The sequence below is a fragment of the Caloenas nicobarica genome, chromosome 3 (assembly GCF_036013445.1).
Source record: "Caloenas nicobarica isolate bCalNic1 chromosome 3, bCalNic1.hap1, whole genome shotgun sequence".
NCBI classification, from domain to species: Eukaryota; Metazoa; Chordata; class Aves; order Columbiformes; family Columbidae; genus Caloenas; species Caloenas nicobarica.
In genome coordinates, this window is record NC_088247.1 from 3,973,808 (window position 1) to 4,001,679 (window position 27,872).

At 47.9% G+C, this 27,872-nt stretch overlaps 1 protein-coding gene across 2 annotated transcripts; it reads left to right on the forward strand.

Annotated features, from left to right (window-relative positions):
• Positions 1 to 27,863, forward strand: GATA4 (GATA binding protein 4). 2 transcript variants are annotated; one of them, XM_065632022.1, is made up of 6 exons: positions 1 to 526; positions 20,644 to 20,813; positions 24,482 to 24,607; positions 25,819 to 25,906; positions 26,179 to 26,324; positions 27,681 to 27,863. In XM_065632022.1, the coding sequence occupies exons 1-6, from the start codon at positions 1 to 3 to the stop codon at positions 27,861 to 27,863; spliced, it is 1,239 nt and encodes a 412-aa protein (XP_065488094.1). The 2 variants fall into 2 exon arrangements, with proteins under 2 accessions (XP_065488094.1, XP_065488096.1); XM_065632024.1 differs by having other exon boundaries at positions 20,647 to 20,813.
• The last annotated feature ends 9 nt before the right edge of the window (positions 27,864 to 27,872 follow it).

A 27,872-nucleotide genomic window follows, 5' to 3' on the forward strand; every position in this document is an offset into this window, starting at 1 on the left:
ATGTACCAGAGTTTAGCCATGGCAGCTAACCCCGGCCCTCCGGCTTACGAGGGGGCAGGTGGCTTCATGCACAGCGCGGCCGCAGCGTCCCCAGTCTACGTCCCCACCACGAGGGTCACCTCCATGATCCCCAGCCTGCCTTACCTCCAGAGCAGCGGCTCTTCCCAGCAAGGCAGCCCCGTTTCCAGCCACTCCATCTGGACGCAACCCGGAGCCGAAAACGCCGCTTACAACCCCGGATCTTCTCACCCTCCTGTGTCACCTCGGTTCTCCTTCTCCACCAGCACCCCCATCCCTGCCACCTCTTCCCGGGAAGCCGCGGCGGCTTATAGCAGCTCCTTGAACCTTTCTGCCAACGGGAGGGAGCAGTACGGCAGGGGTTTCGGCAGCTCCTATTCCAGCCCGTACCCGGCTTATATGAGCCCCGAAATGGCCACGACTTGGACTTCTTCCCCCTTCGACAGCCCCATGCTGCACAACCTGCAGAGCCGAGGGACGCCCGCGGCCGCCCGCCACGCCAACATAGGTGAGCGCAGCCAGGGTTGGGATAATGGGGAGGGAGGGTTTCACTCCATAGCACACCCCCCCCCCCCCAAAATTTTTGTGCGCACACCACTCTTTGTGTACGGCGAGGAGGCGCGAAGGGCAAGGGGGAGAAATTTGGCGTATTCGGGACGTGGCTGACAAACACGGGGGTCCCCGCGGTGCTGTGGTTACCGCCGTGTACACGCAGTTCCTCTGCGAAACCACCATTTCCAAATGTCCTCAAGGACCACAGTTTAAAGAAAAACAAAAACAAACATATATATATATATATATAATTTAGGGTAGGCCTGAAATGATGTGCAAGAGCTGGTCGGCTCCACAAACAGCTCCGAGGGGTTCCAGGGGTTGCAGCTGGGATGACCGTGATGTGCAGGACCACGCTGCTCTGTGGATGTGCAGGGAGCCCCTTCCCAGGCTCGCTTTAGGCGTAAAATGGGGAAAATTGTTTGGAAAATGGAGAAATCAAGAGTTTGGCCCGTGAAGCCCAGATCTTCCCTTTGGGCTGTTTCATGTTATGCCTTTTATTTTTTTTTTTTTAATTTTGAAAGGTTGATCAGACTAGAAAAAAGGAAAGCAAAGGGAAATTCGGTGCCGATGGGGGAGATACAATGAAGAAGGAGGAAAAGAAATGAGTTTGCATTCATTGTCACGCTTTTTGGGGAACTCACAGGCACATATGGATGACTCAACCCTCTATTTCATGGTCTCCCTGCCCCAAAAAATTCTCAGCTCCAATCTTGGAGTCTTTCATTTCATTAGGTACCCCTGAGTACTATGACCAGAGGTTGGCCTGAATGGCTTAAAATATCACTTTTTTATTTTATACAGCAGAAGAGGGAGAAAGGGGGAGAGAAATGCGGGACACATCTTTGTACCGCAGTTGCATAAACCCTTTTTTTCCTCCTCGACTTCTCTCCGTGAAGGTATTTCTATCGGCTTTGAGGTTGGGGTTAACAAAGAAAATGACTCAAATTTGTCTGCTGATACGTTTTAAGATTGCGTTCTTTAGCCTGAATTTTGGAGGGTAATTTTTCCATAGTGTCTAGCACAATTGGCTTTGTCTTTAGCGTTATTTTAAGATGTTAAAGAAAGAAAAGTTGGGCGTCGGTGAAGGCTTGGCCTTGCCAATGCCTTTTGCTTTTCTTCGGGTGTTATGAAATTGCTTAAAATAGGGAAGAGTTTATCTTTAAGGGTAAAGTTTTGGCCAAGCAGGCAATGTTTTTAGGAAGCCCTGAGAAGGTAGAAAGCGTAGGAAAAAAGCAGGATGAATCAAATAATGAAGTAATGATTGAATATTATCAACAAGGACATATCTGCATTTATACTTGACTATACTTGACTATACTTGACACCTCTTCCTTGGGGAAAAAAATGTCGCGTTTTTGAAGTGGTCTCAAAAGGTTTCTTGGGAGTAAAAATAACTTAAAACCAACTTAACGCAAATGAAGAATTGCAGCTGTAGAAATACCCAGCAGTTTTTAACGTGCCGGAGATCGACCACAGTGATTTTGGGGTTTCAAACCCTGTGTTAAGCAGCGGTTTGTGTTGCAGGTCTCTGCCTTTCGATGGCAAAAAGTGTTTTTTTGTCTGGGCTCTTAAACAGCACTGGGAAGCCAGGATGTGTTGAGCCAGTCCAGAAGGTATTAGTGGTCACTAATGAAGGAGGAAGGAGCCGAGAGTCCCATTCCATCGCCAGGTCCCAATTCGGGTGCTGGATTCACGGTGCCGCTTCGCGGGGGGTTTATTAGCGTGGGTCTGATTACACGTCTGCATGAATGTGGAGATGGTGCTTGAGTTTAAGTAAAATACGCTAATTTTTGGCTTAAAAAAAAAAAGAAGAAAGAAACTGCCTACAAGCTGGTGAGTTTTAAATTCAGGATTAAAATGGCCGTGGGGATTTCAAGAGGTTTAATGTCCAGACCTGCCCCTTTCCCTCTTCTCCCGGCATCGGGACGCGGCCGCTGCTGGGCTGTTCCCAGCCGGGTCCCTTCTCGACGCCGGGACGATGCTTTGCACAGGCTGCGGGTATCGATGGGGTTGGATGAAGTATTTCAAGCCTGGCCGGTGGTTTCTGAGCGGGGAGAAGGTGAGTTTTTCTTATATAGTGGGTGGGAAACACCATTGTGCACTGTGCCCATCACAGACACGTCCGAGCCTGGCTCAGCATCCAAGCGGCCACTGGCACAGTGGAGTCCAAATTCCCTCCTTTGCCTTTCCTTAGGTCTAAAGGTATTTATATTCTCTGTACAATAAGGAACCTCAAGGTGGAAACACAATTCTTCGTGCAAGGCTCGATTTAATAAATCACTCGATTTAGTAAATCAAGTGATATTTGCAGCGCTCGCATTTCTCTCCGGTGATTTTGCTCCCTGGAGAACCACCACCTTTGGATAGTGCTAATTGCACAGCACCCCAGGGATCATTAGAATATGAATTATTATAATTTTTCAACAATAAAGATGAAGTCTATGCAGGTGCAGCTGATTTGCAGATTATGCAACTGGGCATGGCATTTTTTCCCACTGTAAAGCAATGTACTAGGGAAAGAAGTTTAGCGAAACCGTATACAAAGATGGTAGAAAATGGAAAAAGCAAGAAGATATTTATTTCTACTAGAAAAAAAAATAAAGATCTTACTGTTTTTTTCTAATGGGAGGAATTTTGGCCTGGGTTGAAATGTGCCAGTGAAGCTCTGTGGTACAAAGTGGGAAGGATGGGTGCATAAATCACATAGGAATATTGGAAAAACTCTCGCCGGTGTGAGTTCAAAATGCCAAATTTGAGCTTTTCAGGGTAAGTTTGGTGAATTATTTTATTATCCCGAGGGGCAGGATCAGACCCTGCAGTCGAGGCCGTGAACTTGCTCCAGGCATTGCCCGGGGTGGCGTTACAGTGAATTCCTGACTTAACGAGGCATGAAAAGGACCCGCTGCAACGTCCCCTTTCAGGAGGCTTCCCCGCCAGAGCCAAAACCCACTTGAAATCTGTCCTAAAATTAGCAGTTTGCCCCTTTCCCCTTCCCCCAGGCAGAAGGGAGTGGGTCTGGAGGGCGGCAGAGGAGCCCAAATGCATCCAGCCCGTTGCTGCTTCTGCCTCCTGGATGTTTCCAGGCTGGGGATGGGGGGTCAGATCCTGGTTTGCTGTCCCCAACCTCTGCAATTTTGCCTTTTTTTTTTTTTTTTTTTTTTTCAAAAAAGGAAAAAGGAAATAAAAGCAGCGAGGTTTGGAGGTTTTTTTGCAGTGCCATCAGGGAGGTTGATGTGGTTGCAAGTAAATCAGGGCAAGTCACTGCGGGTATTTCTGATGTGTGCTTGCATTTTGTTTTAAATAAGTCTGAGTTCCTCGCTGTTTGAACACGGCAGCAGCATCTGGGAAGATCAAAGCCCGGAGCAGACGCTGGGTTTGGAAAAATGTCTTCTCCACTGCTGGTGGGGGAGAGATTGTGAACCAGATCTTCAGCTTTCCCATAGGGATGCGAAGAGATTTGTCCCGTAGCATCCCCCCTCAACCCATGCCCGGCATTTCCAGTGACTCATCGGCGTTTGTCACAACTCTCTGCCCCACAAGCAGCTCCTGACCTTCCCCACAAACCTAAGGACAAGGTGACATCTCCCCGTGGGGCAGCGGGTGATGGGGAGGGCCCAGCATCTCTGCTGTCCCTGTCCTCGGAGGGACGGGAGCATAGGGTGGATGGAAGGGACCATAGGATGGACGGAAGGGACCTTAGGACGTGTCCGCATTTTGCACGGGATCCTACATCCCCCGTTTTGCAAGCAGCTGCATTTCTCACCTCGGGGGGAAAACGTCGCCTTTGGCCCCCGCCATGGGTTTCAAGTCGCCTTCTGCTCTCCAGCCTAATTTAATTGTCACCGGCCAGTCTGGGATTTAGGATGAAACCCACAGAATTAAGAGATACAAGGTCGAGCTCAAACACACAACTTTTTTACACCCCTCCCCCAAGTCCCCAGACAGTTTATTTTAAATTATAAATAATGTAAAAATAATAAATAATTTAAAAATCACCATCACGGGCACTATATCATCCTTATTAATTGAATAGAAAACTTCACTGAAAACTGCACTTTATGACCAAATACAAATGCATATGCTGCATATGGTGTGGTATATAATACGTTATAAGTGCCTGTGAATTTTTGTAAAGCAGTAGAACTTAAGGGAGTGTGTAGTGGCACTAAATCCAAGACTTTATTGAGTGAGGATTAATTATTTTTCTCCTCCACATATAAACTCACGTATGTGTCTCTATCCCTGTAACAATAACAGGTTGGGGTTTTTTTTAAGACACAGCCAATATTTTGCTTTTTCCACATATATTTCCCTCAATTTTAGGGGAAAGAGGCAAAACCCTTGGAAACAGACGAGCATTTATCGGGCGGTGTTTCCCAAAGGAAATCAGGCCCAATCCTGCTGTCTCTGTTCTCTTCTGATGATGGAGAAACCTTTTCTCGGCAGGCAGAGGAGCTCCCCAAAATCGGTTATTCCAAACACGGTTGGGTATTTTGAATGGGCAAAACATCTCGCTCTGAGAAATTAAGGGTGCCTCAAAAAAAAAAAAAAAAAGCCAACAAAGCACCAAATGGCAAATAAAATCCCCAAATGGGTGAAAAAGCTGCAGTAGAGGGAGTTGGGCAAGTTTTTGTGCCTGAAGGTCAGCAGCACTGGGGGAGGATATGTGCAAAAGCAGTTAAAATTAAGATGCAAAAATATAATTTTTAAGGAAAATTTAATTTTAAAAAAATGGATAGTGTAGTTGCAAAACCTGCAGAGACCTTGTTTCTCATCAGCACAGGGCTCTGGGCTGAAGGTTTTGCTCCTCCAGCCCTGCAGAGCTTTGCATGCATAGGAAAAAGAGGCGAAAATACAATATATCGTCTTTCAGAGGTTTTGTTCCCAAATTCCCGGTGTGTCCTTCCCTCACTACGATTTCCTTACAGAAAAGGAGGTGCAGAAATGGGTTATTTGGGGATCTCCCCCCTGCTCGGCGATGTTCCCGGGAGGAACAAGGCAGAGGAAATTTAGGGGATGCAGCCGAATGTCTCGGGTCCTTCGAGGCTTTTGTGGCTTTATTATAAAAAGACTTAACGAAGCGTCTGCCTCCCATTTGGGGCTCACCACTGCCTGCGAATCCAGGCGGGGAATTGTGGCGAGAGCTCCGATTGTGAGCTTAAAGCGGCCGGTTTTGCTCACGCTGGGAGGGCAGAAATGCAGATTTTTTTGCTGGGACAGCCGCGCTCTCCCCATGTTACCGGGACGTGTGATCACTAAATAACGCAATTATGCTGCCGAAATCCCTCGGTCATAATGGCAAGGTTGGGTTGTTAGGGACATGGTTTGCTTTTTTTGGGGGGGATGTGTGTAATTATGGCTGGAGGATTGCAGAAAAGGAGGTTGGAAATGCCGAATATTCACCTTGTCGATGGATCCCGAATTCACGCTGCTGTCTGGCAGGAAGGTGTAAATACGCTTTTGGTGCCCGAGTGTGAAATGCTGCTTGAATAACCAGGGAAATACGTGAGAACGTGCTCTTACCTCCAAAATTAAGCCCGATTATAAAAGCAAATTTCATTATAAGGTTGGATTGAGGTTTTATTTTTTGGGGGGGAAGCAGAAAACTTTGCGGGGCAAAAACTTTGCAGCTGGCTATAACGTCCAGCATTACGGCAAAATATTAAAATCTCTCCAGCCTTTACAAGTCTTCCCTACATCATCGGTCACGGTGACCGCTCCAAGCTGTAAATACATCCGTAATGACAAATTAAACCCAATTATCTGCCATGCCTGAGCAGTGAGGTCTTTAGACACGGGTGCTTACACGTGCGTGACAGCGCTTGAAAATAATTCGATCATCGTTGCCTTCGCGGCGGCTGGTACAAGTGGAATTAAGGACTCTTTTGAAAACCTTCACGTTTCTGCCGCGCCGAGCAATGTCGATGTAAGGTCTCGTATGGCAGAAATGTTATTATTATTTTTTCTCTTTGCATTTTTTCTCAAGGTTGCTTGCTGCAGGGTATGCTGGAGCTTGCAGTGTTCCCTTTGCTATATTGCACCCTTTAAAAAACACTCGGGGCGCCCAGTGCCGATTTTCGTTTTCCAATATAATAAACCGGAGCTGGATTTTCTCGTCTCAAAAAACGCAGGGGCGGGCAGGTCTGCTGGGCACAGATTTTTCCAAGCTGGACGTGGATCTGACCCTGCTATCAACGCTGAAATATTTCAGTCTTCAGATTTTGGCAAGGTCTGGATTTTAAAGCCAAGTTTGGGGCAGTGTCAACTGGAAGCGAAAATAATTATTTTCTTTTCCAAGAAGCGCCCGGTAATTATTTTTTTTCTCAGTTATTTGCTGGCACAGAGGGCTTTTTTTTGTTTAATTAAGTGGACACCTAAATGTAGGATGCACCCTCTGCCTGGGTTTTGGCAAAGTTGGGTCCTTCCCACGTTTTTTTGCTCTTTTTCTTTATTACTAAGGCCAATCCTTCTGTTTTGTCCAGACAAGGCTTGCAGGATCAGGCTGTCCTGGAACAAAAGATTCAGTATGGGCTATGAAAAAAAATATAACCCTAGAAAACCCCACTTTGCTTGTTCGGAGCTGAAACCATGCCTGTTTTAAAGCAAAGGGAGTTTCGCCTGGGGCTGGCACAGGATCAGGCCCATGCGAGAAGCTTCTATGGGGAAGAAACGCAAATTATATGGGGATCTCCAGTTTTGCTTGGGGAGGTAAAGGTTCAAAATCAGTGGAACTTTTCTTTTTGCTTCCTGAAAAATGGACTCGTGGTTTATGTGTTGCAGGATGAAGGGATTTGTGCTTTTTTTTTTTTTTTTTTTTTTAAATTATTTTTAGTGACCTGTAAAGCCGGTGATTCCCTTATCAGAGCCAGCTGGGCTCAAACAGCTCGCATCAGCCTTGGGAACGGACTCGGAAACTTGGGTGGTTTTTTTGTGAAAGAAAACAAAATTCATAGAAAGTCAAGGGAAAAAACCAAGTTTTCCAGTGGCAGCAGAGGTGGAGTGAGGGCAGTTCTCCCGTTTCCAGCAGGGACTGGTACCGAATGCTGCTGAATCTGGGATAACAAAAATCACCGCCTGGAAAAGTTTCCTCTTAATCCCTGGGAATTAGGTCGGTGTCTGCCGAGGGGGAGCATTTCAGGAGAGGTCCCGCGGTGGGACGTCGCTGCGTGATCTTGCTTTTTTTCCCAGAACTCAGGCATTTTCCTCCGGTTGATGTTTCCATCCCCATCGTCGTGTATTTACAGGGTGCCGGGGTAGGGCTGTTGCCGTCAGGCTCTCCTAAAAGGTTAAAACCAAGCCCAGTGGGGCAGAGATGGAGCTGGAGGGGGAAGGAGGAGACCACACCGCTCCCTCAGAGCAAGATTTTGCCAATTCTTCCTTTTTATATATATTTTTTTAAATTGTTTTCACAGCTCCCGCTCGCACGGTGCTCTCTGGTTGCATCTATAATATTTAAGCAAATGCCAGGTTGTCCTCTGGCCTTGAGAACCGGGGGAGCGAGTTGTCTCCTCTGGTTCTGCAAACATCTCCGAACATTTTGGGAGACATCTCCCTCTCATCTGCTTCTCAGGAAAAAATTCTTCCCGGAATGGGTTGTCAGGCATTGGAACAGGCTGCCCAGGGCAGTGGTGGAGTCGCCATCCCCGGAGGGGTTTAAAAGGCATTTAGAGGAGGTTCTTAGGGACGTGGTTTAGTGCTAGAGTTCGGTTATGGTTGGACTCGATGATCCTGAGGGTCTCTTCCAACCGAAATGATTCTATGATTCTATGATTCTGTGCTCGTCTCTGGCCGTTGTGGCTCCATGTGCCTCGGTTTCCCTTCAAGCTGCAGCTTCTGGAGTCATGTTATCGTACAGCAGGGCTCTGGTTTTACAGGAAGGGATGGAGAAGGTTTTCTGGACAAGATAAAAGCTGGGAAACTCTGATTCCTACATGCTGAAACCCTAGAACAGACGAAAAAAAAACCCAAACCACTGAATATTTATTATTTAAACTCCTATAAATTTCCAAGGCAGGCTGTTGGGTTTGCAAGCCAGGGAGCCATCGTTATTTAATATTCAGGATGTGCAGAGCTGGAGTTATAGAAAATGAGCGAGATGGTGAGCCCCAGACATCAGGACTCCTCCGAATGACATGTTTGGCCCCAGATGTCTGAGGTTATTTTGGGAAGGGAGGCCTGGCCCCAGGGGCTGGCTGCTCGGGGATGGGCTGCTGGGAAGGATGCTGAGTTGGGACATCTCTTGGTGATGTGGAGCATGAGAGGGGCAGATGGCTTGGGGGATGTCACCTCCTTGCGGTCCTCTTGGCTGGGAGGATGCCCTGGATCCTGGGTATGACTGAGGCTTTTTTTCCAAGGGCTTCCCACATTTGGTTCTTCACTGCTTCAGTGGGGCAGATCATAGAATCATAGAATGGTTTGGGTGGGAAGGGACCTTCCAAGCTCCCCCAGTGCCCCCCCTGCCATGAGCAGGGACATCTGCACCAGCTCAGGTTGCTCAGAGCCCCGTCCAGCCTGGCCTGGGATGTCTCCAGGGATGGTTCAGCCACCACCTCTCTGGCCAACCTGGGACAGGCTCTCACCACCCTCAGTGGAAGCAATTTCTTCCTCATGTTTGGCCTGAATCTCCCCCGCTTTAGTTTAAAACCATTATTCTGTGATTTACCCGTACCCTCTGGATGTGAAGATCTGGCCTCGAGGCCTTTCCCAGATCCCAGTACAAGCAGGACCATAAGCTGGAGGGTGAAATCCCCCTTGTACCCCATTTCCCTTTGCCTCCAGATGGGGAATGGTCTCACCCCAGCAGGAGTATCTGCCTCCCCGGCTCAGCCGTTTCTATCCCCAACCCAACATCCCAGTCAGACTCTGTCACCTCCCTCCCTTTGCTTGAAATCAATAACAACGGGTGAGCAGGTTAATTATAATCGCAGAATAAACGCCGCGGTCTCAAAGTTCACTCAACTTCAGCAGCGTTTCAAAATGAGCGGACGACGCCAAGAAACTTTCATTGATTCCTCCGGGGCAGGTGTGGGAGTTTGAACCTGTCCCCGAGCTGATCTCGATTCAAGACCTACTCCATTTTCCTCCTTATCTCGACTTTCGCCTATCTTATAATGCCTGTTATTTTAGATAAAAAGTCCAATCAATTGAGTTAGAAAAACTGCAAGTTATATGCTGCCCTGATAAGTTCGGTACCTGTCGTTTTATTGGCCTGGGCTGCAGTTTCTGTGCGAAATGACCTTTGCAGATGCTTTATCGGCTCCATCCTCCCACCCTGCTCGGGGGCTGAGTTGACTTAACGTTCAGAATAACTAATAAAAGAGGAAAAGAGAAGGGCCAGGGGTTAGACAAACTGACTCTCCCCTATAATGTGATGAACCGTAGGAAACACCTTTTTTGTTTGTCCCTGGCTGGTGTCCCGCAGGGAGGCCGGGATCTGGACTAACTTATTTAGGCGTAGCTCCTCTGAGTGGTATTTATCAGTGTAACACCTCCGGAGTGCAGTCAGAGCCTGTCTAAATTAGTGAGCTAAAGAAAACTGGGGTGGGAGGTTGAATACACACAGGATAATCAGTATTTGTGCCGTCGCATTCAGAGCTTACACACGTGGAACAGTATATGCTTTATATATTTCGTATATTCCTACACATGGTATATGTATGTTTTATATACATAAGTGAGTAGGGTTTTTTATATACATGCATATGTGTGTCTGTGTATGTTATGTTTGTGCATGTATATCTATCTATCTATCTATATATACATACACACTATTCTATGTAGCTGTGTTGTATATAGCCACAGAATAATAATTCTAATAGCAAAACCAGACAGAATTGATTAGAGATGACTCCTAGCTTGCTAAAATGGCATTTTTAAGGAAATGCTATAAGTGTATATATATAAATATCTAAGTTTTTATATATTTGTATATATACACTTATATATGTGCACATTTATACATACAGATGTATAATACACACACATCATAACAATAATAATTAATCGTATTACTACATGTAGGATTTTCCCCATTTGACTTGTATAAATCTCTTTTCTTCTGATCTGCACCAGTCTGGGGAAACAAAAACAAAACAAAACAACAACAACAACAACAACAACAACAACAAAACACCACCTTTGATTTTCTGGAGTTGCAGGATTGTAGAAACGCAGGTTGGAAGAAACTCTAGTCCAGCCTCCTGCTTGAAGCAGGACAACCACGGGCAGTAGCTGAGGTCAGCCGTGGATTTGCCTGGATGAGGCTTGGAAATGCCCAGGGATGGAAATTCCACCACCTCTCCGGGTACTTTTTGCTCCTGCCCCTTGTGTCTTCTCCCACTGCTGAGTCAAGCTTGGCTCTGTGGTCTGTGTACATCTGCCTAGCTTCTCCAGATGTCTTTGGAATGATCCCAAACAGCACCAGTGCCCCCGGGCCCAGAACCAGCCCTGGCTTTGGTCCACCTGGGTACTGGGAGTCACCTCTGCAGACAGACAGATGGCCACCATCAGACAGACAGATGCTGCGCTAGGATGTATGACCACAAACCGCTGGGTTCCTGCAGTTTAAGGAGTTTCAGCTCATAGAATTGTCAAATCGTAGAATCATTTTGGTTGCAAAAGACCTTTAAGATCACCGAGTCCAACTGTAAGCCTAACACTGCCAACTCCACCACTAAACCATGTCCCTAAGTGCCACATCATCAGCTGCTCTGCATGAGCCCAAGCAAACCAAGAGCACGTGAAGGCTGTGTCATGCTTGATGACAAACTAGTGCCAGACGGCAACAATGACAACCCAACAGACCATGCTCTTCAGTTGTTAGCACGGTCCCTGGCGTGGTCCAAGCACAGACCATCTCGGCCTGACACAAGCACATCCTGGTGCAGGTCCTGGGAAGCAATTTGGGTGTGACCACTTTAGACTGGGGTCTGAGAGAATATGAATGTGGACAGAGGCTTGCTAGGCAGGCTCAGGGTCAAGGTCGATCAGTTACCCAGTAGCCATAAGGCCAGTTCCCATGGCTCAGCCATGGAGCAGCAGCTTGGCATGTCTCCATGGCACACCTGCTTGTGGTCCCCTGTGGGTACATCACATCTGAGGTGATCCACTGCCTGTGCCCGACTCAGAAAGAGCCATCCAGGTGGGAACATGACATTGCAATAGGATAAGGGGTGATGGTTTTAAACTAGAGGAGGGGAGATTCAGGCCAGACATGAGGAAGGAATGCTTTACCCTGAGGGTGGTGAGAGCCTGTCCCAGGTTGGCCAGAGAGGTGGTGGATGAACCATCCCTGGAGACATCCCAGGCCAGGCTGGATGGGGCTCTGAGCAACCTGAGCTGGTGCAGATGTCCCTGCTCATGGCAGAGGGGTTAGACTAGATGAGCTTTGAAGGTCCTTTCCAACTCAAAACATTCTGTGTTTCTCTGACTCTTCCTTTGCAGTCATCAAAGACGAGTGTCTGCCAGGGCATATCCATTTAGAAATGGAACATATTTCAACACTGGAGTTGTTTTTCCTTTGTCAAAAGAGAGAAAGACCATTTCCAGGTGCCTCCTGCCAAGCAGACCCCGGGCTGTGAATGGCCCCATCCTGGCCATTCCCTGGGCTCTCCATGCTAATCTAAGATTTGTTAAAAAATATTTGGACAGCCGATAAGCAGAGGAATCTCCTGTTTATCAGAAGAGCCTCAGATATTTACAAGTGTAAGAATCGTAAGTAGGAGTAAGAAAGGGGAGGTCACATTGGTGGGTGGGATCAGACCTGCATCGCAGCAAAAGAAAGCAGACCTTGAACCTCCACACATGCACAACTTGACAGCCAGCAGAACTTGCTGTAGGACACCAGGTTGCTATCAAAGGGGTGGTCAGCAACTACTCCAACCAAAAGCACCTCAGGGGGCTCTGCATAGAATCATAGAATAGTTCGGGTTGGAAGGGACCTCCAAAGCTCCCCCAGTGCCACCCCTGCCACGAGCAGGGACATCTGCACCAGCTCAGGTTGCTCAGAGCCCCGTCCAGCCTGGCCTGGGATGTCTCCAGGGATGGTTCATCCACCACCTCTCTGGCCAACCTGGGCGAGTGTTTCACCACCCTCATCGTAAAGTTTTTTTCCTCATATCTGGCCTGAATCTCCTCTCCTTTAGCTTAAAACCATCACCTCTTGTCCCCATGCCTGTCTCCTCTATAGCAGACTGTGTGCCTGTTGGATGTGGGACACAGTACTTCAGCATGTGGGTCAACAGTCTCTCCACTCAGCTCTGGTAAAACCATTTGGCTTGATGTTTCAGGCCTGGTGGTTCTGGTGTGCTGAAAGCTGTCAATGTTCTTTCAAGCGACCAGATCGGCCAGTCCCCCAGAAGCATCTCCTGTCCCTTCCCGAAACAGATAGTTTGTCTGAATCTGCTTCAGAGGCGAAGAGCCCATTTCCACACACTTTTCTTCCATCCACTGCTTGTCTCCACATCTATGGCTGTGGCCTTTGAAAGCTGACCTGTTGTCCCCCTCCACTGAGGCAGGGAAGAGCCTTTCCTCCTCCTCTTTGGGGAAGAACAGTGTCGTAAGATGAAAAGCCTCGCTCAAGGGAAGCCCATCGCAGGACCAAGACTGAACTCAAATCCCAGCCCAGGATCTGACCCACCTTCCCGTCTTGTCCGTCTTGCACATGACCTCAGCTGGTCCCTTGGCTGCTTCCACCTCCACTGTCCTTCAAACTGGGGAAAACACATCCACGAAGGAAAAGAGCATTCTTGGCTGTTGGCAATGGTGTGTGCCATAGACCTTGGCTTGCCGCAGGCAGAGGAGGGAGCTTTGCAGGGGAGGGACGCGATGTTCCCTTTGCCTTGACGTGAAACATTTGGCCTGGGAAGCATTGGAAAGGAACAGTCTCACTGTGGCGTTTCACAAAGCAAGGAGAAAACAGCTTTTCTTTGCCTTTTCAAAAGCGACGTGTGGCCCAGCCAGATTGTAGATTCAATGTTTTCCTAAGCCATAAATTGAGTCTTTAGGTTTGCAGAGGGAAAGGTGTTCGGTCAGGGCAGCCAACTGAGCAACCAACCATTTTCTCCACTGTAGACATGTCAGATAAACCCCAAAACATTCTGGGACAGCATTGAGCCTTTTTTGTGACGCTTCACAATGATGCATTTTGCTCAAAACTGTGTTTCTTGTTAACAGTGAGGAATTTCCCCCCTTCTCCATGTCCTGCAGATCAGCAGTCGTACAGACGATGCTCTGTGTCAATCCAGGTCAGAGGAGAGCTGGGAGCCACATTCCCACCAGCAACCAACCCAGTGATGGGCACTATTCAAACAGGCACTGTTCCGCTCTCCCCATGTCTAAGTCCCATTAGTTTCTATAATAGTGGGTTCTTTTTTTTACAGTTGCTCCCTGCCCCTTCTACTTTTGTCTCTCCTTGTTTTTTGCTGCTGTGTTCCTTCCCGGTTCAGCCCTGCTCTCCCATGATGTCGGAACAACCAGCATTTTAAGCTGCTGTGATCTGACCAGAAACTTCTCGGTGGGTTTTTACCCTTGAAGCTTCAGCTTCTGGAGTCATGCAGTTCACGGGAGCATCTCAACCCATTCAAAAGAAACAGAAGTTGTGACTTTCAGCTGCACTAGCTGCAGTAAAACGTTTATTAAAATGATTTCTAAAGGCTCGAACTGGAGGAAGTATTTCCACGGTGTCTCTTTTTAACAGAAATAGTCCTGGGATTTGGGGACAAACCATCCTGGGAATGGTAAATCTTGTTCTGCCCTGCCATGCTGTCATGTCTGCCCCTTGAAGAAGGAGGTGAGGTTCTCTTGGGTGGGATCCCAGAGTGTCCATGTGTCCATGGGGCCAATGTCCTTTGCCTCAGCTGTGAGTGGCTGAGACTCCATTAGAAATTCATGTATACACAGGACCGTGGCTCTCACCTCTTATCATAACAAATTGTTTTAGGAAACTGCTTCTCTGCGGGGAAAACTGCTCTCAGGGTCTGTTTAGAGCCCGTAAGTGCCTGGCGGTGTTTGAAGGACAGCTTCTCCTTTGCCGAGTTGCTTCGCTGGGTTGAGAAGACACTTCTGCAGGGGGAAATGTTGATATTAAATATCCCTCCAGCTATAAACAAAACTCCAGTGCTGTATTAATGGAAGACTCTTTCCATCCTTCTTCACCCAGAGGGGGTGAAAGGCAGAAAGGGGCTGGAGGGCAGAAGAAGGTAGACAACCTGGTTCTTGTTTCTCATGCAGCAGGGTCTGACCCAAACCAATGCAGGAAGGGCTCCTTGTCCCCTTCTAGAAGCTGGTTTGGGAACAGAAACTTAGAAACTGGTAGCTGGCTCTGAGGGATTCAAAATCTTTCTAACAGAGGTGCTTTTACTGTTATTATTCTTTTGGGTCCTCATCCATCAGGTTTACATGTTCAAGATGATCTCTCCAAGGTTAATGGGTTTAGGGTTGCTAAAGAAAAGCCCGAACAAACCCAGAAGGTCTGGACCTAGGAATGGGCATGCTGTCAGGCTAGAAGAGCTCGGGTTTGCAGAGATGGTGGAAGGACCCAGAGAGGGGAGCACAAGCCACCCTTCAGACTCAAGCCCTGGGCAACCTCCCTCTGATCCCCAGCTGACATGGTTGTGAGAGAGTATCTGAGGCTATTTAGACACGAGGAAGAAAATTTTTACACTGAGGGTGGTGAGAGCCTGTCCCAGGTTGGCCAGAGAGGTGGTGGATGAACCATCCCTGGAGACATCCCAGGCCAGGCTGGACGGGGCTCTGAGCAACCTGAGCTGGTGCAGATGTCCCTGCTCATGGCAGGGGTGGCACTGGATGAGCTTTGAAGGTCCCTTCCAACCCAAACTATTCCGTAATTCTGTGATTCTCCTGGTTGGGAAGGCAAAAGTACTCAGACTTTGGGTGGGCCATGTCGTTGATCAGAGATGCTGTCATGTCCTAGCCAAGCTGGAAAAAGTGCCTGTAGGTGTGGGCTGGCTGGTGGTACTCAGATCTGCTTTCTTGTTGAGCCCTGCATTGTCCTTACTAGTTGACCTCTGCGGACCTGGTAGTCAATGTGAATGACCACTCCCGACGGCTAAGAACCATGATGGCCATATCCAAGAATGCTTTTCCCCTACCAGACCCCACTTAGGAGTTGCTCCTGGCTCCCTGGCAACTGAATGTCCCATTGTGGAAAGCATTTCTGACATTAGCATGCTCAAGGCCTCACCCAAGATTAGGAGAATGTTGTGCAAGACGCAAGTGACATTTGCTGCCCTGGGGACCTTGCAGTCCTCATAAACAGTACGTGTGAGAGGAGAAAGACCTCCTTTTATACAGCAAGCTGATGACCAGTCTAGGAGCAGGACCCAGTCCATCCTCTCCACCAGCCAAGTCATTAAGTGAGATTTCATGATCTGCTCTCATGTGAGAAGCTCCTTCATGCACTAAAGGCAGAGTCTTATGAAGAATTAAGTAGATCATTAGCATTAACCAGCGTCAGGGACCCAACCCATAAAAAGGACAGAATGATCCCAAGACTGATAGTATCCAAGATAAGGGCTAGTCAAAGGCACCTGGGACACCTGTACCTTCACAGAGGAAGATGAGACCATCCAGCACACATGAGGCCACTCCAGCCATGGGCTAGTGTCCTTCTGAGCCCAACCAACAAACATTACCCTTTCCTCAACCTTGTCCCAGTGCTGGCCCTACCTGGCTTTGGGAGAGGGAGTAAATCTTCCCAGCAGAAAGGCTATTACAGAGGTCACCGGATGGACCCATAAATCTCCATTATCAGGCAGCGGCTCCTGTGCCACGAAACGGAAACTATTGCCCTGAGTGTGACTGGGGGAGCTTTTCCTTCCCCCCGCATTGTTCAGAGCCCTCCAGGAGCCGCTCGGGCAATTTGCTGCCTGAATAAACGTTTCCTTTCCCGGCTGCTAAGTACAAGGAATAAGTGTCAGGGGATCTCATAATGCCAGGATTTAGAGCTCCAACCCTGAGACAGAAGCCAAGAAAACACTTTGCTGCTTTTTCCCGGGGAGTCTCCAGTTCACAGCACCTTAATCCCCATTATTAATTACAGTGGCAAATTAAACAATCACTGCACTCAAAGCCCAGTGACCTTTGTGCCCAATATAGCTCAGCCTGTTGGTGGATCACGGTTCCTGTGGGCTCTGAACCCTGGGAACATTTGGGTTTCCTAGCTCTTGGAGATCCATCCGTGTCAAACTGCAGGGCCTGCAACTTCTTTTTTAGATTGGATATTAGGAAAAATTTCTTCATGGAAAGGGCTGTGTGGCATTGGAACAGGCTGCCCAGGGCAGTGGTGGAGTCACCATCCCTGGAGGGGTTTAAAAGATGCGTAGATGAGGTTTTTAGGGACACGGTTTAGCGTGGTTAATGGTTGGACTTGATGATCTTGAGGGTGTCTTCCAACTAAAATGATTCTATGATTTTCAGGTGATACTTTCTCATTATTTTGTAGACAGTTTGGTTTTCAAGAGCAGCTGGGTTGTCTGAGATGTGTGGCCAGAAGGTTGGCTTAGAAAGCTCCCCTTGGTGACTTCACTCATGTGTTTAGTGATACTGGGAAATTACAGCACCTCTTATAGTAAGAAATCCAGTCCCTTGCCTTCCACTTTTCCACTGGCGTCAAAATGCCCTTTTGTTTACTGAAAGGTGTGCACTGCGCCTACGTTGTCTTCTCTGAGCCAGCATCCAGTAGTGCCCGATAGACGTCCTTTGCCATCATCAAACACACGTTGAAGCAGGAGAGGATTTTTCTCCTCCAGGTGAGATGTGTCAAGGTCAAGGAGCTCCCTCTGCTCTGACGGGGCTCCAGGGATGGTTTTAATGAGGTTGCACTCTGTTAGATGTCATCTTCTGACTCAGCACCGGGTGGTGCACGCAGGAAACGCACCCATCTGATATCGCCCCACGAGGGCTGCGATTAGGGAGAGCCACCCATCGCGTGGAGCCTCAATGTGCCCTGGGAACAAAGTCTGTTCCATCCCCGTCTCCAGCACCAGTAATTCCTGTTTATTAATGCTTGCAAGGATCACCTTTTTCTGCAGCTGAGAGGGGGAAATCACACAAATGCCTTTACTACAGAAGCAGAAGAGGATTTTTGGAAACTTAAAACCAGTGAAAGTCCCTCAAGAGAGAAGCTCCATTCCAAATCCCGTGGAAACTTAAAAAAAAAAAAAATCCCAAAACACCAAACAAGTAGTGAAGAATATAGCTCAAATAAATAGGGATGAAAAAGCAGAGCAGATCTCAAGACTGCTTTGTAGTGGTGTCTGATTACAAACCAACAGTGAAAATAATGTGGATGGTGGAGCTGGATGTCACACAAACTCTTAGGAAATAACACTCCAGATTCAGCAGCAAATTTGCTTTTTGTCAGAAAATAAGAGATTTGCAATTTGCCTGGTTTCAACTCCACATCCACTGTTGTTTTGTTTTATTTTGTTTTGTTTTTTCTAAAACCAGAATGATACTTGACATTTCTTCTTATCACACGCATTTTGAGGGACCTTCTTATTCAACAGCTTGTCCAACTCTTCACAATCCTGAGGGACTGTTAGGAATTTTCTCCTTTTCCTTTGATTGAAAACTTTCAGATTTTGGTTCTCTGGTGGGAAAATCTCCAGGAAAGCTGGCATTTTGTAATTAGTCACAGACACAACTCAAATTGGTCAAGAGTTTTAACGGATACCTTTGGACTACCTCTGCTCTGCTAAATTCTCCTTGGATTATGTCAACAACTTTGTACTGACTTATTTTCAAAGAAAAAAGGATTTTCTCACAGGACAAAAATAGCTGTGAAAATAATTTGGCTTTTTCTTTGGAAAGTGATAGTCAAAAACCTCAACAACTTCTAAGATGAAAAAAAACCAGTGAAACGTTTTATTTCTTGAGATTTTTCAAGGAAATGAGTTCTTTCCTGACCAGCTGTTCCAATCCCTTCTCTTTTCAAAGGGAGTTTATTTGATCTAGATTTTGGCTGTGACTCAATGGTGATTTTAAAGGGGAAAGTGAGGCATTATGGTTACGGTATCACTGAATCCACGTGTACAAAAAACACCTGGAGGAATTCTCATCTTTCCTAAACCACCAGAATTGCTCAAAGGTAATGAGATTTTCCTAAGCTGCTGAGAAGATACTGGATTTCTTCTTTTCTGGCTCCAGAGCCCCTTGGGTACATTCATTCACTGTTTTCTAGTATTTCCCCATGGCCACACAATGTAATCTCTTGCCATTTTTAGCCTGCTTTTCTAGAGAGAATTAGGTTCACGTGAATATTTTTCTCTCTGTCTCTGTTTACTGGCGCCACTTTAGTAATTTTTTCAATCTTTTGACTCTTTCAGGGTTATGTAGTTTCCTGCAGATTTTCCAAAAATATCCTGGAGAAAAGAGAAAATGAGGCCGACGTTTGAACATAACCCTTATTAGCTATCAGAGAATCCACATGGGATTGAGACATAAAGTAGCAAGAAGCCAAATTTTGTTGGTTTGCTCTTTGGGGAACTATTGTTTTCCAGCAGAAAGCTGAGATACTTGTATAAAAAGCGAGTGGACAAGGAGAAAACATAGTGAGATGCATGAAAACATTTTTAAAGTTAATGTTATGCTTGTCTATAATGGTTAAAGGTCCTGATGCAAAGTTCTTACCGTCCTCCAAACGCCTCCTGTGCGCTGCAGTATGTTGGGAATTTTTTCCGCAGCCTGGTTTATTCCCAGCCTATGCTGAGTAATGGAGCCCTTTGCTGTAATTTGTCATTTTTTTTTTCTTACCAATTATTTTACCATCAGGAACACACACTTTGAAGGGCCATGCCAGCTGGATGCTGATTTACATCACAGCAAGACCTATAGCTGATGCTTATATTTTATTAGGTGAATTTCTTGGCTTCTCGAAAGCATCGTATCCAAGGGTGAGCTGACCCATATCTTTCCAAATTATGATGCAGTCGAGGTGCATTGTGTTGGCCTTGCAGATGATATGGACCTGTCACAGCCAGAGGGATGGGACTGGCCCAGCCCAGGGTGGTTGTCCTCACCCTCACATCACAGACACAGCTGGGCCCCAGTGCAGGGTGAACCAGGAACGTGGTGGGTGAACCAGGAACGTGGTGGGTGAATGCACCGAGCCCTGGGGAGTGATATCAAGCACGATGGAGTTTTGCATCGAAAGCTGAGTCTCTGACACCCGCGAATGCCCCATGATGTCTGTCAGCTGGCAGCCTGAGCTGGGGTTGGACATGTGGATCCTTGCAGTTCAGGAGATGCTTCTCGTGCAGAGAACAGGGTGAAGAAACATGAACATTTCTCCCCCTTGGCCCTCTGCAGCCATTCATAAAATCACAGAATGTCCTGAGTTGGAAGGGACCCACAGGGATCATCGAGTCCAACTCCTGTCCCTGCACAGGACAACCCCACAGGTCACACCGTGTGTCTGAGGACGTTGTCCAGTCTCTTCTTGAACACTGTCAGGTTGGGGCTGGGACACCTCCCTGGGGAGCCTGTTCCAGTGTCCAGCACCTCTGGGGGAAGAACCTTTTCCTCATGTCCAACCTGACCCTCCCCTGGCACATGTTCCTGCCATTCCCTTGGGTTCTGTCACTGGTCACCACAGAGAAGAGCTCAGGCAGCTCTTGGACCTCTGGGCAATTCTGCTTTGTGGGTCCGTGTTTGTCCGTGGTCGCAGGTAATTTGTCATGTTTGTAACCGCGGCTGTTCGCCTGCCCCAATCTGTTTGTCCTGGCGATGTCCAGTCTCGAAAACTGGATAACGTCAGAGCAGAAGGGAAGGTTTCTATTTCTGTCTCCCGGTATCTGTGTCCCAGCGCATCCCTGCTGCCGCAGAAGTCCTGCAGCCAACACTGTATGGCAGGAAAAGGGGTTCTTCTTCACAATAATCCCAGGGGCTTCCTTGAGAAAGGAAAAGCTGTTTCTTGCATCCTGTAAAATTTGAATGCTGGTGATTTCTCGAAATGTCACTTCTGGGCTCAAATAATGAGAACCAGGCCAGAAATTAAATGTACGGCCGCCTAATTAACCAAGTCTTTTCCCTTCTCTCCCATCATGGCAGCAGAATTTTTTGACGATTATTCAGAGGGGCGAGAATGTGTCAACTGTGGGGCCATGTCCACCCCGCTCTGGAGGAGAGACGGCACGGGGCACTACCTCTGCAACGCCTGCGGGCTCTACCACAAGATGAATGGCATCAACCGGCCCTTGTTCAAACCTCAGAGGAGGCTGGTAAGTCCAGATCACAACAACACATGTGGGGCAAGGCTGCAGGCAAGGATGAGGCAAAAAGACCTCACCTAGGCAGAGATGCTAGTGGTGTTTCAACTCCTTGGGTCCCCGTGTGCCCAAAATTAAGTGGTTTTGATCCAGATTTCCAAAATAAGACGGGTTATCTTGTTCTTGGTGTGCTCCAACACCTTGTATTGTCCAGATTAGTTCTGAAAAGACATGCAGGCCAGGTGGTGGAAGGAGCAATAGGACACAGTGCAGTACCACAGTGTTGGTTTAGCAAAAGCCAGTCTTTGCTTTAGCACCCCTGTAGGCATATTAGGATGAATGGAAACCCTTTGCAGCTCCACCAAACCACCGGTCCGTCTTTTCTTTACCTTCAGGGTCCTTATTGACTGGTCATTTCATGGTGACTGGCCACCTTTTCTGGATACCCTGCTCCTGGCTCTGTTGGGTGAGCTTGTGGGACAGGCTGGGGCATCCTAAAGCCTGTGGGACCAGGATGGGTATGGATGAGGAACCTGGTGGGTGGGAACATCTCAGTGTTTATATCCTGCCTGTCCCTGCCCATTTTGGTGAGGGGTTTCGGGAAGATCTCTGCAGTCTGTGCCCCAGAGACACAAGGCCGTCATGACTCTAGACAGCAAGAACTCAGCAAGACATTCCTCAGGGTTATTATTTCCATGAAGCTCCATCCCCAACCTGCCCTGCCCTTTGCAGCACCCAGACCTGTCTGTGCTCAAACCCAGCCATCTCCTGCAAGTGTCAAAAATGACACGGGCAGCTTGAGGGCTGCCACCAGCCACAGCCACCCAGCGCCCTCTTGTGAAAACCCCTTCCTAGACATCACAGCCACTGAGCCAGGCAGTGCCTGCACCCCGGCTCCCAGGCCCTGGTCCTCTTTCATTTATGGGTCTGCATGTTTAGGACGAGAGGAAACGGCCTCAAGGTGCACCAGGGGAGGTTTAGATTGGATATCAGGAAAAACTTCTTCCTGGAAAGGGTTGTCAGGCATTGGAACAGGCTGCCCAGGGCAGTGGTGGAGTCACCATCCCTGGAGGTGTTTAAAAGATGCGTATATAAGGTTCTTAGGGACATGGTTTAGCAACAGTGTGAGGTTAATGGTTGGACTTGATGATCTTGAGGGTCTCTTCCAACCAAAACGATTCTATGGCTCTATGATTCTGTGATTCTGTGTTAGACTTGGGCACATCTGTGTAGTCAGGAATGGCCCACTGGGTACCAGGGTTGGTCCTTTGGAGCAAGCAGCAAGGGAGGCTTTTAACTCTGCACAGCGTTGGAAAACCCTGTGAGAAATATAAATGCATGAGCTGTGTGTACCCATATATGCACTTTTGTCACTTGGTTGGGCAGCTGGCAATCTGGAAATCTTGCAAGAGTGGCCAAATTCCTGTTTTTCCTTCTGGAAGAGAATTTCCATGAAGAAAAGGAGGACATGTCTAGGGTTGCAATGTAGGGGTGTGGTTAAAGTAATGACAATTGGTTGACCTGAATAAATATATTCAGTACAATTGATTTGGTTTAATTCGTCACTGTGTAACCCCTTTTTTTTGGAGACTGAGATATGCCAGAGAGCCCTGTGAGAGGAGATCTTTGCCTCTGCTGCAAGATCTCTTTTAAGCTCTCAGTCCACTTGCAAAGGCTGATGAATGAAGCTAATACATGTTGAGGTTACAACTAGAGCAGTGTTTTGTTTCTCCGCACCAAAGGGGTTTACACTTTTCCAAGTCTTTAAGAACTACTTGAATTTCACTTTTTATTGTCCTGCTGCTGTAGAGTAACTGATCCTGCTTTATAATGAGGGGGAAGACACAGAGAGAAAGCTGTGGCAAGAATCACAGAGGAAATCCCTGGTAGATGTCAGGTCCTCATCTCCCAGGCTTTCACCCCATTGCACAGCTGTTCAGGTTTGCAGAGCTGGGTAGATGTCCAAGACCAACAGATTTCCTCCTCTTCAGGCACCATGGGAACAGACATCTTCACACATATCTGGCACTTCTGTTCAGTCCCAAATTTATCAGCAAGCAAAGAGGGAATATGACCCCTGCCCATCCAGACTTTATCCTCAGCCTCTTAAAACCTGAGCTTTGAAGGATGCTGGGAAGAGTCAGGCAGGTGTGGAGGATGTGGCTTTTTCTTCCCCCATCTTCAACTTTGCTTCCAGGCTCAAAGCTGGCATTTTATATGGCTTCAAGCTCATTGTCTTCCTAGTGTGGCCTTTTGAGCCTGGCTAAACCAGTTCACCCAGAAAAGGAAGTTCAAAAGGCCTGTTCCCTGCAAGGCTTCATTAGTGGGGATTCCTATTAATTATCCCTCTTTATCTTTAGGAAGACGATGCTGCTGGAAGCACTCTTTTTCTTATGTCCCCCTCAAGCCACATGAGCAACATCCTGCAAAGCCAGCAAGGAGTATGTAATGTTCATGGCATTGATAATGTTTTCTTGGGATATGCCATGATGCTTGGAAGGTGAAGGGCTTGGGAGCCTGAAAGGGCAGGACTGTCTGAGATCCAGACACCTCAGTGTGGGTGTCCGCACATGCAGCGGGTCTTTAACTGCTACCAGACTTGCTGGAGATGTGGGACTCTGCTCAGGCGGTATGTCTGGCAGCATCTGAGATGCCCCACAACAGCTGAGATGTCTGTGCATCACTGGCAGGCAGAAGGCAGTGGAAAGGCAGTGGAGCAGAAGCTAAAATGCAAGAGGGGAAGAAAAAGGCAGCTGTGATATTCACTGCACCAAGGTGAGACGAGAAAAAGGCAGAGAAATCATAGAATAGTCTGGGCTGGAAGGGACCTTAGAAGCTCATCCAGTGCCCCCCCTGCCATGAGCAGGGACATCTGCACCAGCTCAGGTTGCTCAGAGCCCCGTCCAGCCTGGCCTGGGATGTCTCCAGGGATGGTTCATCCACCACCTCTCTGGCCAACCTGGGACAGGCTCTCACCACTCTCAGGGGCAACAATTTCTTCCTCATGTCTGGCCTGAATCTCCCTCCTTTAGTTTAAAACCATCACCCCTTGTCCTATCGCAACAGGCCCTGCTAAAAAGTCTGTCTCCATCTTTCTTATCGGCCCCTTTTAAGTACAGAAAGGCCGCAATAAGGTCTCCCCAGAGCTTCTCTTCTCCAGCTGAACCCCCCAGCTCTCTCAGCCTGTCCTCCCAGCAGAGCTGTTCCAGCCTCGGGTCATTTCTGGGGCTCCTCTGGCCCCTCTCCAGCAGGTCCATGTGTGTCCTGTGCTGAGGACCCAGAGCTGGACCAGCCCTGCAGGGGGGTCTCACCAGAGCAGAGCAGAGGGGCAGAATCACCAACCTCCACCTGCTGCCCACGCTCCTTGTGATGCAACCCAGGATACGATTTACCTTCTGGGCTGCAAGCGCACATTGCTGGCTCATGTCCAATCTTTCATCCCCCAGCACCCCAAGTCCTTCTCCTGGGGCTGCTCTCCATCCCTTCATCCCCAGCCTGCACTGATACCAGCGATTACCCCGACCCAGGTGCAGGACCTTGCACTTGGCCTTGTGGCGAGAAGTTGGGCAGGAGAAGAGGAAAACCTGAGGCATGCTGCAGCGAGCTTGTTGGGATCTGAGATGCTGCCAGTGGTAGCAGTGGAGGGCTGACGTGTTTTCTCCCTCTGCTTTTTCTCACAGTCGGCTTCCCGCCGTGTTGGCCTCTCTTGTGCCAACTGCCACACGACGACCACCACGCTCTGGCGCAGAAACGCCGAGGGAGAGCCCGTCTGTAACGCCTGCGGACTCTACATGAAACTCCATGGGGTAACGTCTTCATTGCTCTCTGTGGGGAGGGTATTGATAGCACCAAGTCGGGGATTGGGCTCTTTGCACAACTCTGTGCTCTCCTGGAGCTGTTTCTCCCCCGGGGTTTAGTCCCCCTCAACGTTATATCATGTTTTTATTGGCAAGGAGTGATGCACACAGGGAATTTCTCACGTACTAATTAGCTACCCTTGGTATCCAAGTCTTGAAACCCCGCAAAACTAGGCCCAGACTCTTCCCACCTAAATTCAGGCACTTTAACAAGAAATCTGAGTCAAAAGTACAAAGAAAGACTGAGTTCCTTCACACGGGGTGTCAGATGCCAGCTGAGACTTGGTTGTAGACTTGTCATGGGAGCAACTGATGACTTTTCTTGCACAGGTATCTTTTCCTGCCAGTGGCTGCTTCATGTATCTGTAATTTCTGATACATCTAGAAGAGTCCTGTTGGGGTCCAAGATGTAGCAGGACTTCAGGGTACTTCAGGGACGCAAATCTCCAGTCCTTCTCCCATCAGTCAGTGGCAATGGGGCCACCCACGTGGCAGAGACAGAAGCCTTCAACACTCTGGAAACTGGTTAATAGCAAACCCCAGTTCCACTTCTCATTGCTACTCCCTTGGTTTTTATACACATCCATACTCTCAAAGATGTCCAGAGCTTCAGTGTAGATGGAAGAGCATTCATGAGAGACAGGTCAAAGCTGGAAGACCAGGTGGATGAGGGGAAGTCTTACCTAACCCAATATATTATTCCTAGAAATCCCAGCATGTTTCTGACCATGAGGGTGACTACCTCAGTGGGATCGGCTCCTAAGGGAGGTCTCCCCACATAGACTTGGTACCTTTCCAGACAGCAGATATTAGCCAGAAAAATGTCTTCTTCTCTGAAAGACTTACTTTTTTCTAAACAGGAAAGTAAATCACATGAGCTGTTATTCCCTTCTGGCCTTAAAACACTTTATACCTATGATGAGAAAATCCAATATATTCCCATTTGGATGCATGTCTTGTAGCTTTGAAGCTACAAGGTTCTAGCTTTGAAATATCTCTTCACACAGCAATGCCGATCAATGACTTTGAGCTCCATCTTGTTGCTTTGAATTAAATCAGCTTGCTTTCACGGGGCCTATGAGGTCGAGCTGGAATCATGTTCCCCTAGATGACCTCATGGCCGTACAGAAACTAACGCGCTTTTATGTTTGGTTCTGTAGGTTCCAAGGCCTTTAGCAATGAGAAAAGAGGGCATTCAGACAAGGAAGCGCAAGCCAAAGAACCTTAGCAAAACAAAGACACCAGCAGGTAAGCATTGAACGAAGGAGTTTATTGTATGTTCACATGCGTGTGCACTTGTGTTTCTGACCATTGTGTCCTGCGAGTCTGACACTCAGCCACAAAATGGGCTGATTCTTCAAAAAATAAGGGATGTCTGAATGCCTTTCAGCAGTAGCAAAGCAATTTCGGCTATTTATTTTTTTTATTTTTTTACCTGTACTAACTTTCGGGGGGCGGGGCACAGCTCTGTACTGAAAGGTCTTTGGAAAGAGCCTGGTTTACCATCTGCTTTCTCCAAGGTCCATCCAGCAGCGAGAGTCTTACCCCGACCACCAGCTCCGCCAGCAGCAGCAGCAGCAGCGCCACGACCACCGAGGAAATGCGCCCCATAAAAACAGAACCCGGGCTCTCATCTCACTATGGGCACCCCAGCCCAATTTCTCAGGTACTGGGTGGGGGAGATGCTGGCAGTGGGACAAAGATGGGAGCTGAGATGGTAGACACGGTGAGAAAAACATCCTCAAAACCTCTGTGGGAAGAGGCTGCCTCTTTTCAACCCAGGGGTCCAGGAGTTCACAGTAAGAGATCTGTCCTCTGGGATGTGGCAAAAACCCACATTCTTGTCATCATATCTACAGCACAATATGGCTTTTTAATGACATGTAGCAGTTCTGAATGGACAACAAGAAGCAGCAGCTTGGGTGAAAACACAAAATTCTTTCTAGCTGGACAGCTACATAGGTCCCGTAGCAAGAAAATGACCATTTCCTTTTTATGATTTGATTTTATTTGTCTCGAGCAAGGATAACTTGGCAATATTACCCTGCTTTCTCTGCATGGGCTGGCTGTGTGCTGAGCCATATGAGAAATGCAGTGTGAGGAGAATAAACTCACAGAGTCCAAATCTGAGTTGAATCCCTGCAAAGGTAAAGCAAGGCAGCATGATGACAGAGAGCTGCAGGATAAAGTGGTGTGTTCTGTGCCATAACCACCTGAAAGGAGGTTGTAGCATGGAGGGTGTTGGTCTCCTCTCCCAAGTCACAAGTGACAGGAGGAGAAGAAATGGACCTAAGTTGTTCCAGGGGAGGTTTAGATTGGATATCGGGAAAAATTTCTTCCCGGAAGAATTTGTAAGCTAGGAGAGCCTGAGGACAATGAAATCTTAAGCCTCCGGAGGTAAAACGATCATTTCTGACATTTAGAAGGGAACAAGATGCCCCAGATGCAATTAGAGGAAAGAACAGGGTCTGGAACAAGATGGAAAGAGACTGCCCAGGTCTTATGAGGAGCTGTTGAGGGAGTTGGGGGGTTCAGCCTGGAGAACAGGAGCTGAGGGGAGACCTTCTGATCTCTGACCTGCCTGAAAGGAGCTTGGAGCCAGGGGGGGTCGGGCTCTGCTCCCCAGGAACAAGCGCCAGAACCAGAGGGAACGGCCTCAAGTTGCGCCAGGGGAGGTTGAGGTTGGATCTGGGGAACAATTTCTTCCCCAAAGGGCTGTGGGGCATTGGAACAGGCTGCCCAGGGCAGTGCTGGAGTCACCATCCCTGGAGGGGTTTAGAAGACGTGTAGATGAGGTTCTTAGGGACATGGTTTAGTTCTAGGTTTAGGTTACAGTTGGACTCAATGATCTTAAGGGCCTCTTCCAACCAAAATGATTCTATGATCATGCATGAGCTGTGATCTGGAGCTCTGCAGCAAGCCCATAGATGTGTTATTACAATAGCACCAGCCCCCCATAAAGGGATTCATATGGTCCACTATGTTTTGAAGCTTTGTTCACAGGATTTTCCTTTTTCCATAGGCATTCTCAGTCTCTGCCGTGTCTGGCCATGGATCATCTATTCACCCTGCAATTTCGGCTCTGAAGCTTTCCCCGCAGGCTTACCAGTCAGCTATCAGCCAGTCTCCCCAAACCAGCTCCAAACAGGACTCCTGGAACAGCCTGGTGTTAGCTGAAAACCATGGGGACATCATAACTGCATAAGCTGGTCTT

What these genes read in the sequence shown, in the direction of transcription:
- GATA4 (XM_065632022.1), top strand. Translation starts at nt 1, where the DNA reads ATGTACCAGAGTTTAGCCATGGCAGCTAACCCCGGCCCTCCGGCTTAC. An exon ending in CGCCCGCCACGCCAACATAG is followed by an intron (nt 527 to 20,643) that starts GTGAGCGCAGCC and finishes CCATCATGGCAG; the next exon opens with CAGAATTTTTTGACGATTAT. An exon ending in TCTACATGAAACTCCATGGG is followed by an intron (nt 24,608 to 25,818) that starts GTAACGTCTTCA and finishes TTGGTTCTGTAG; the next exon opens with GTTCCAAGGCCTTTAGCAAT.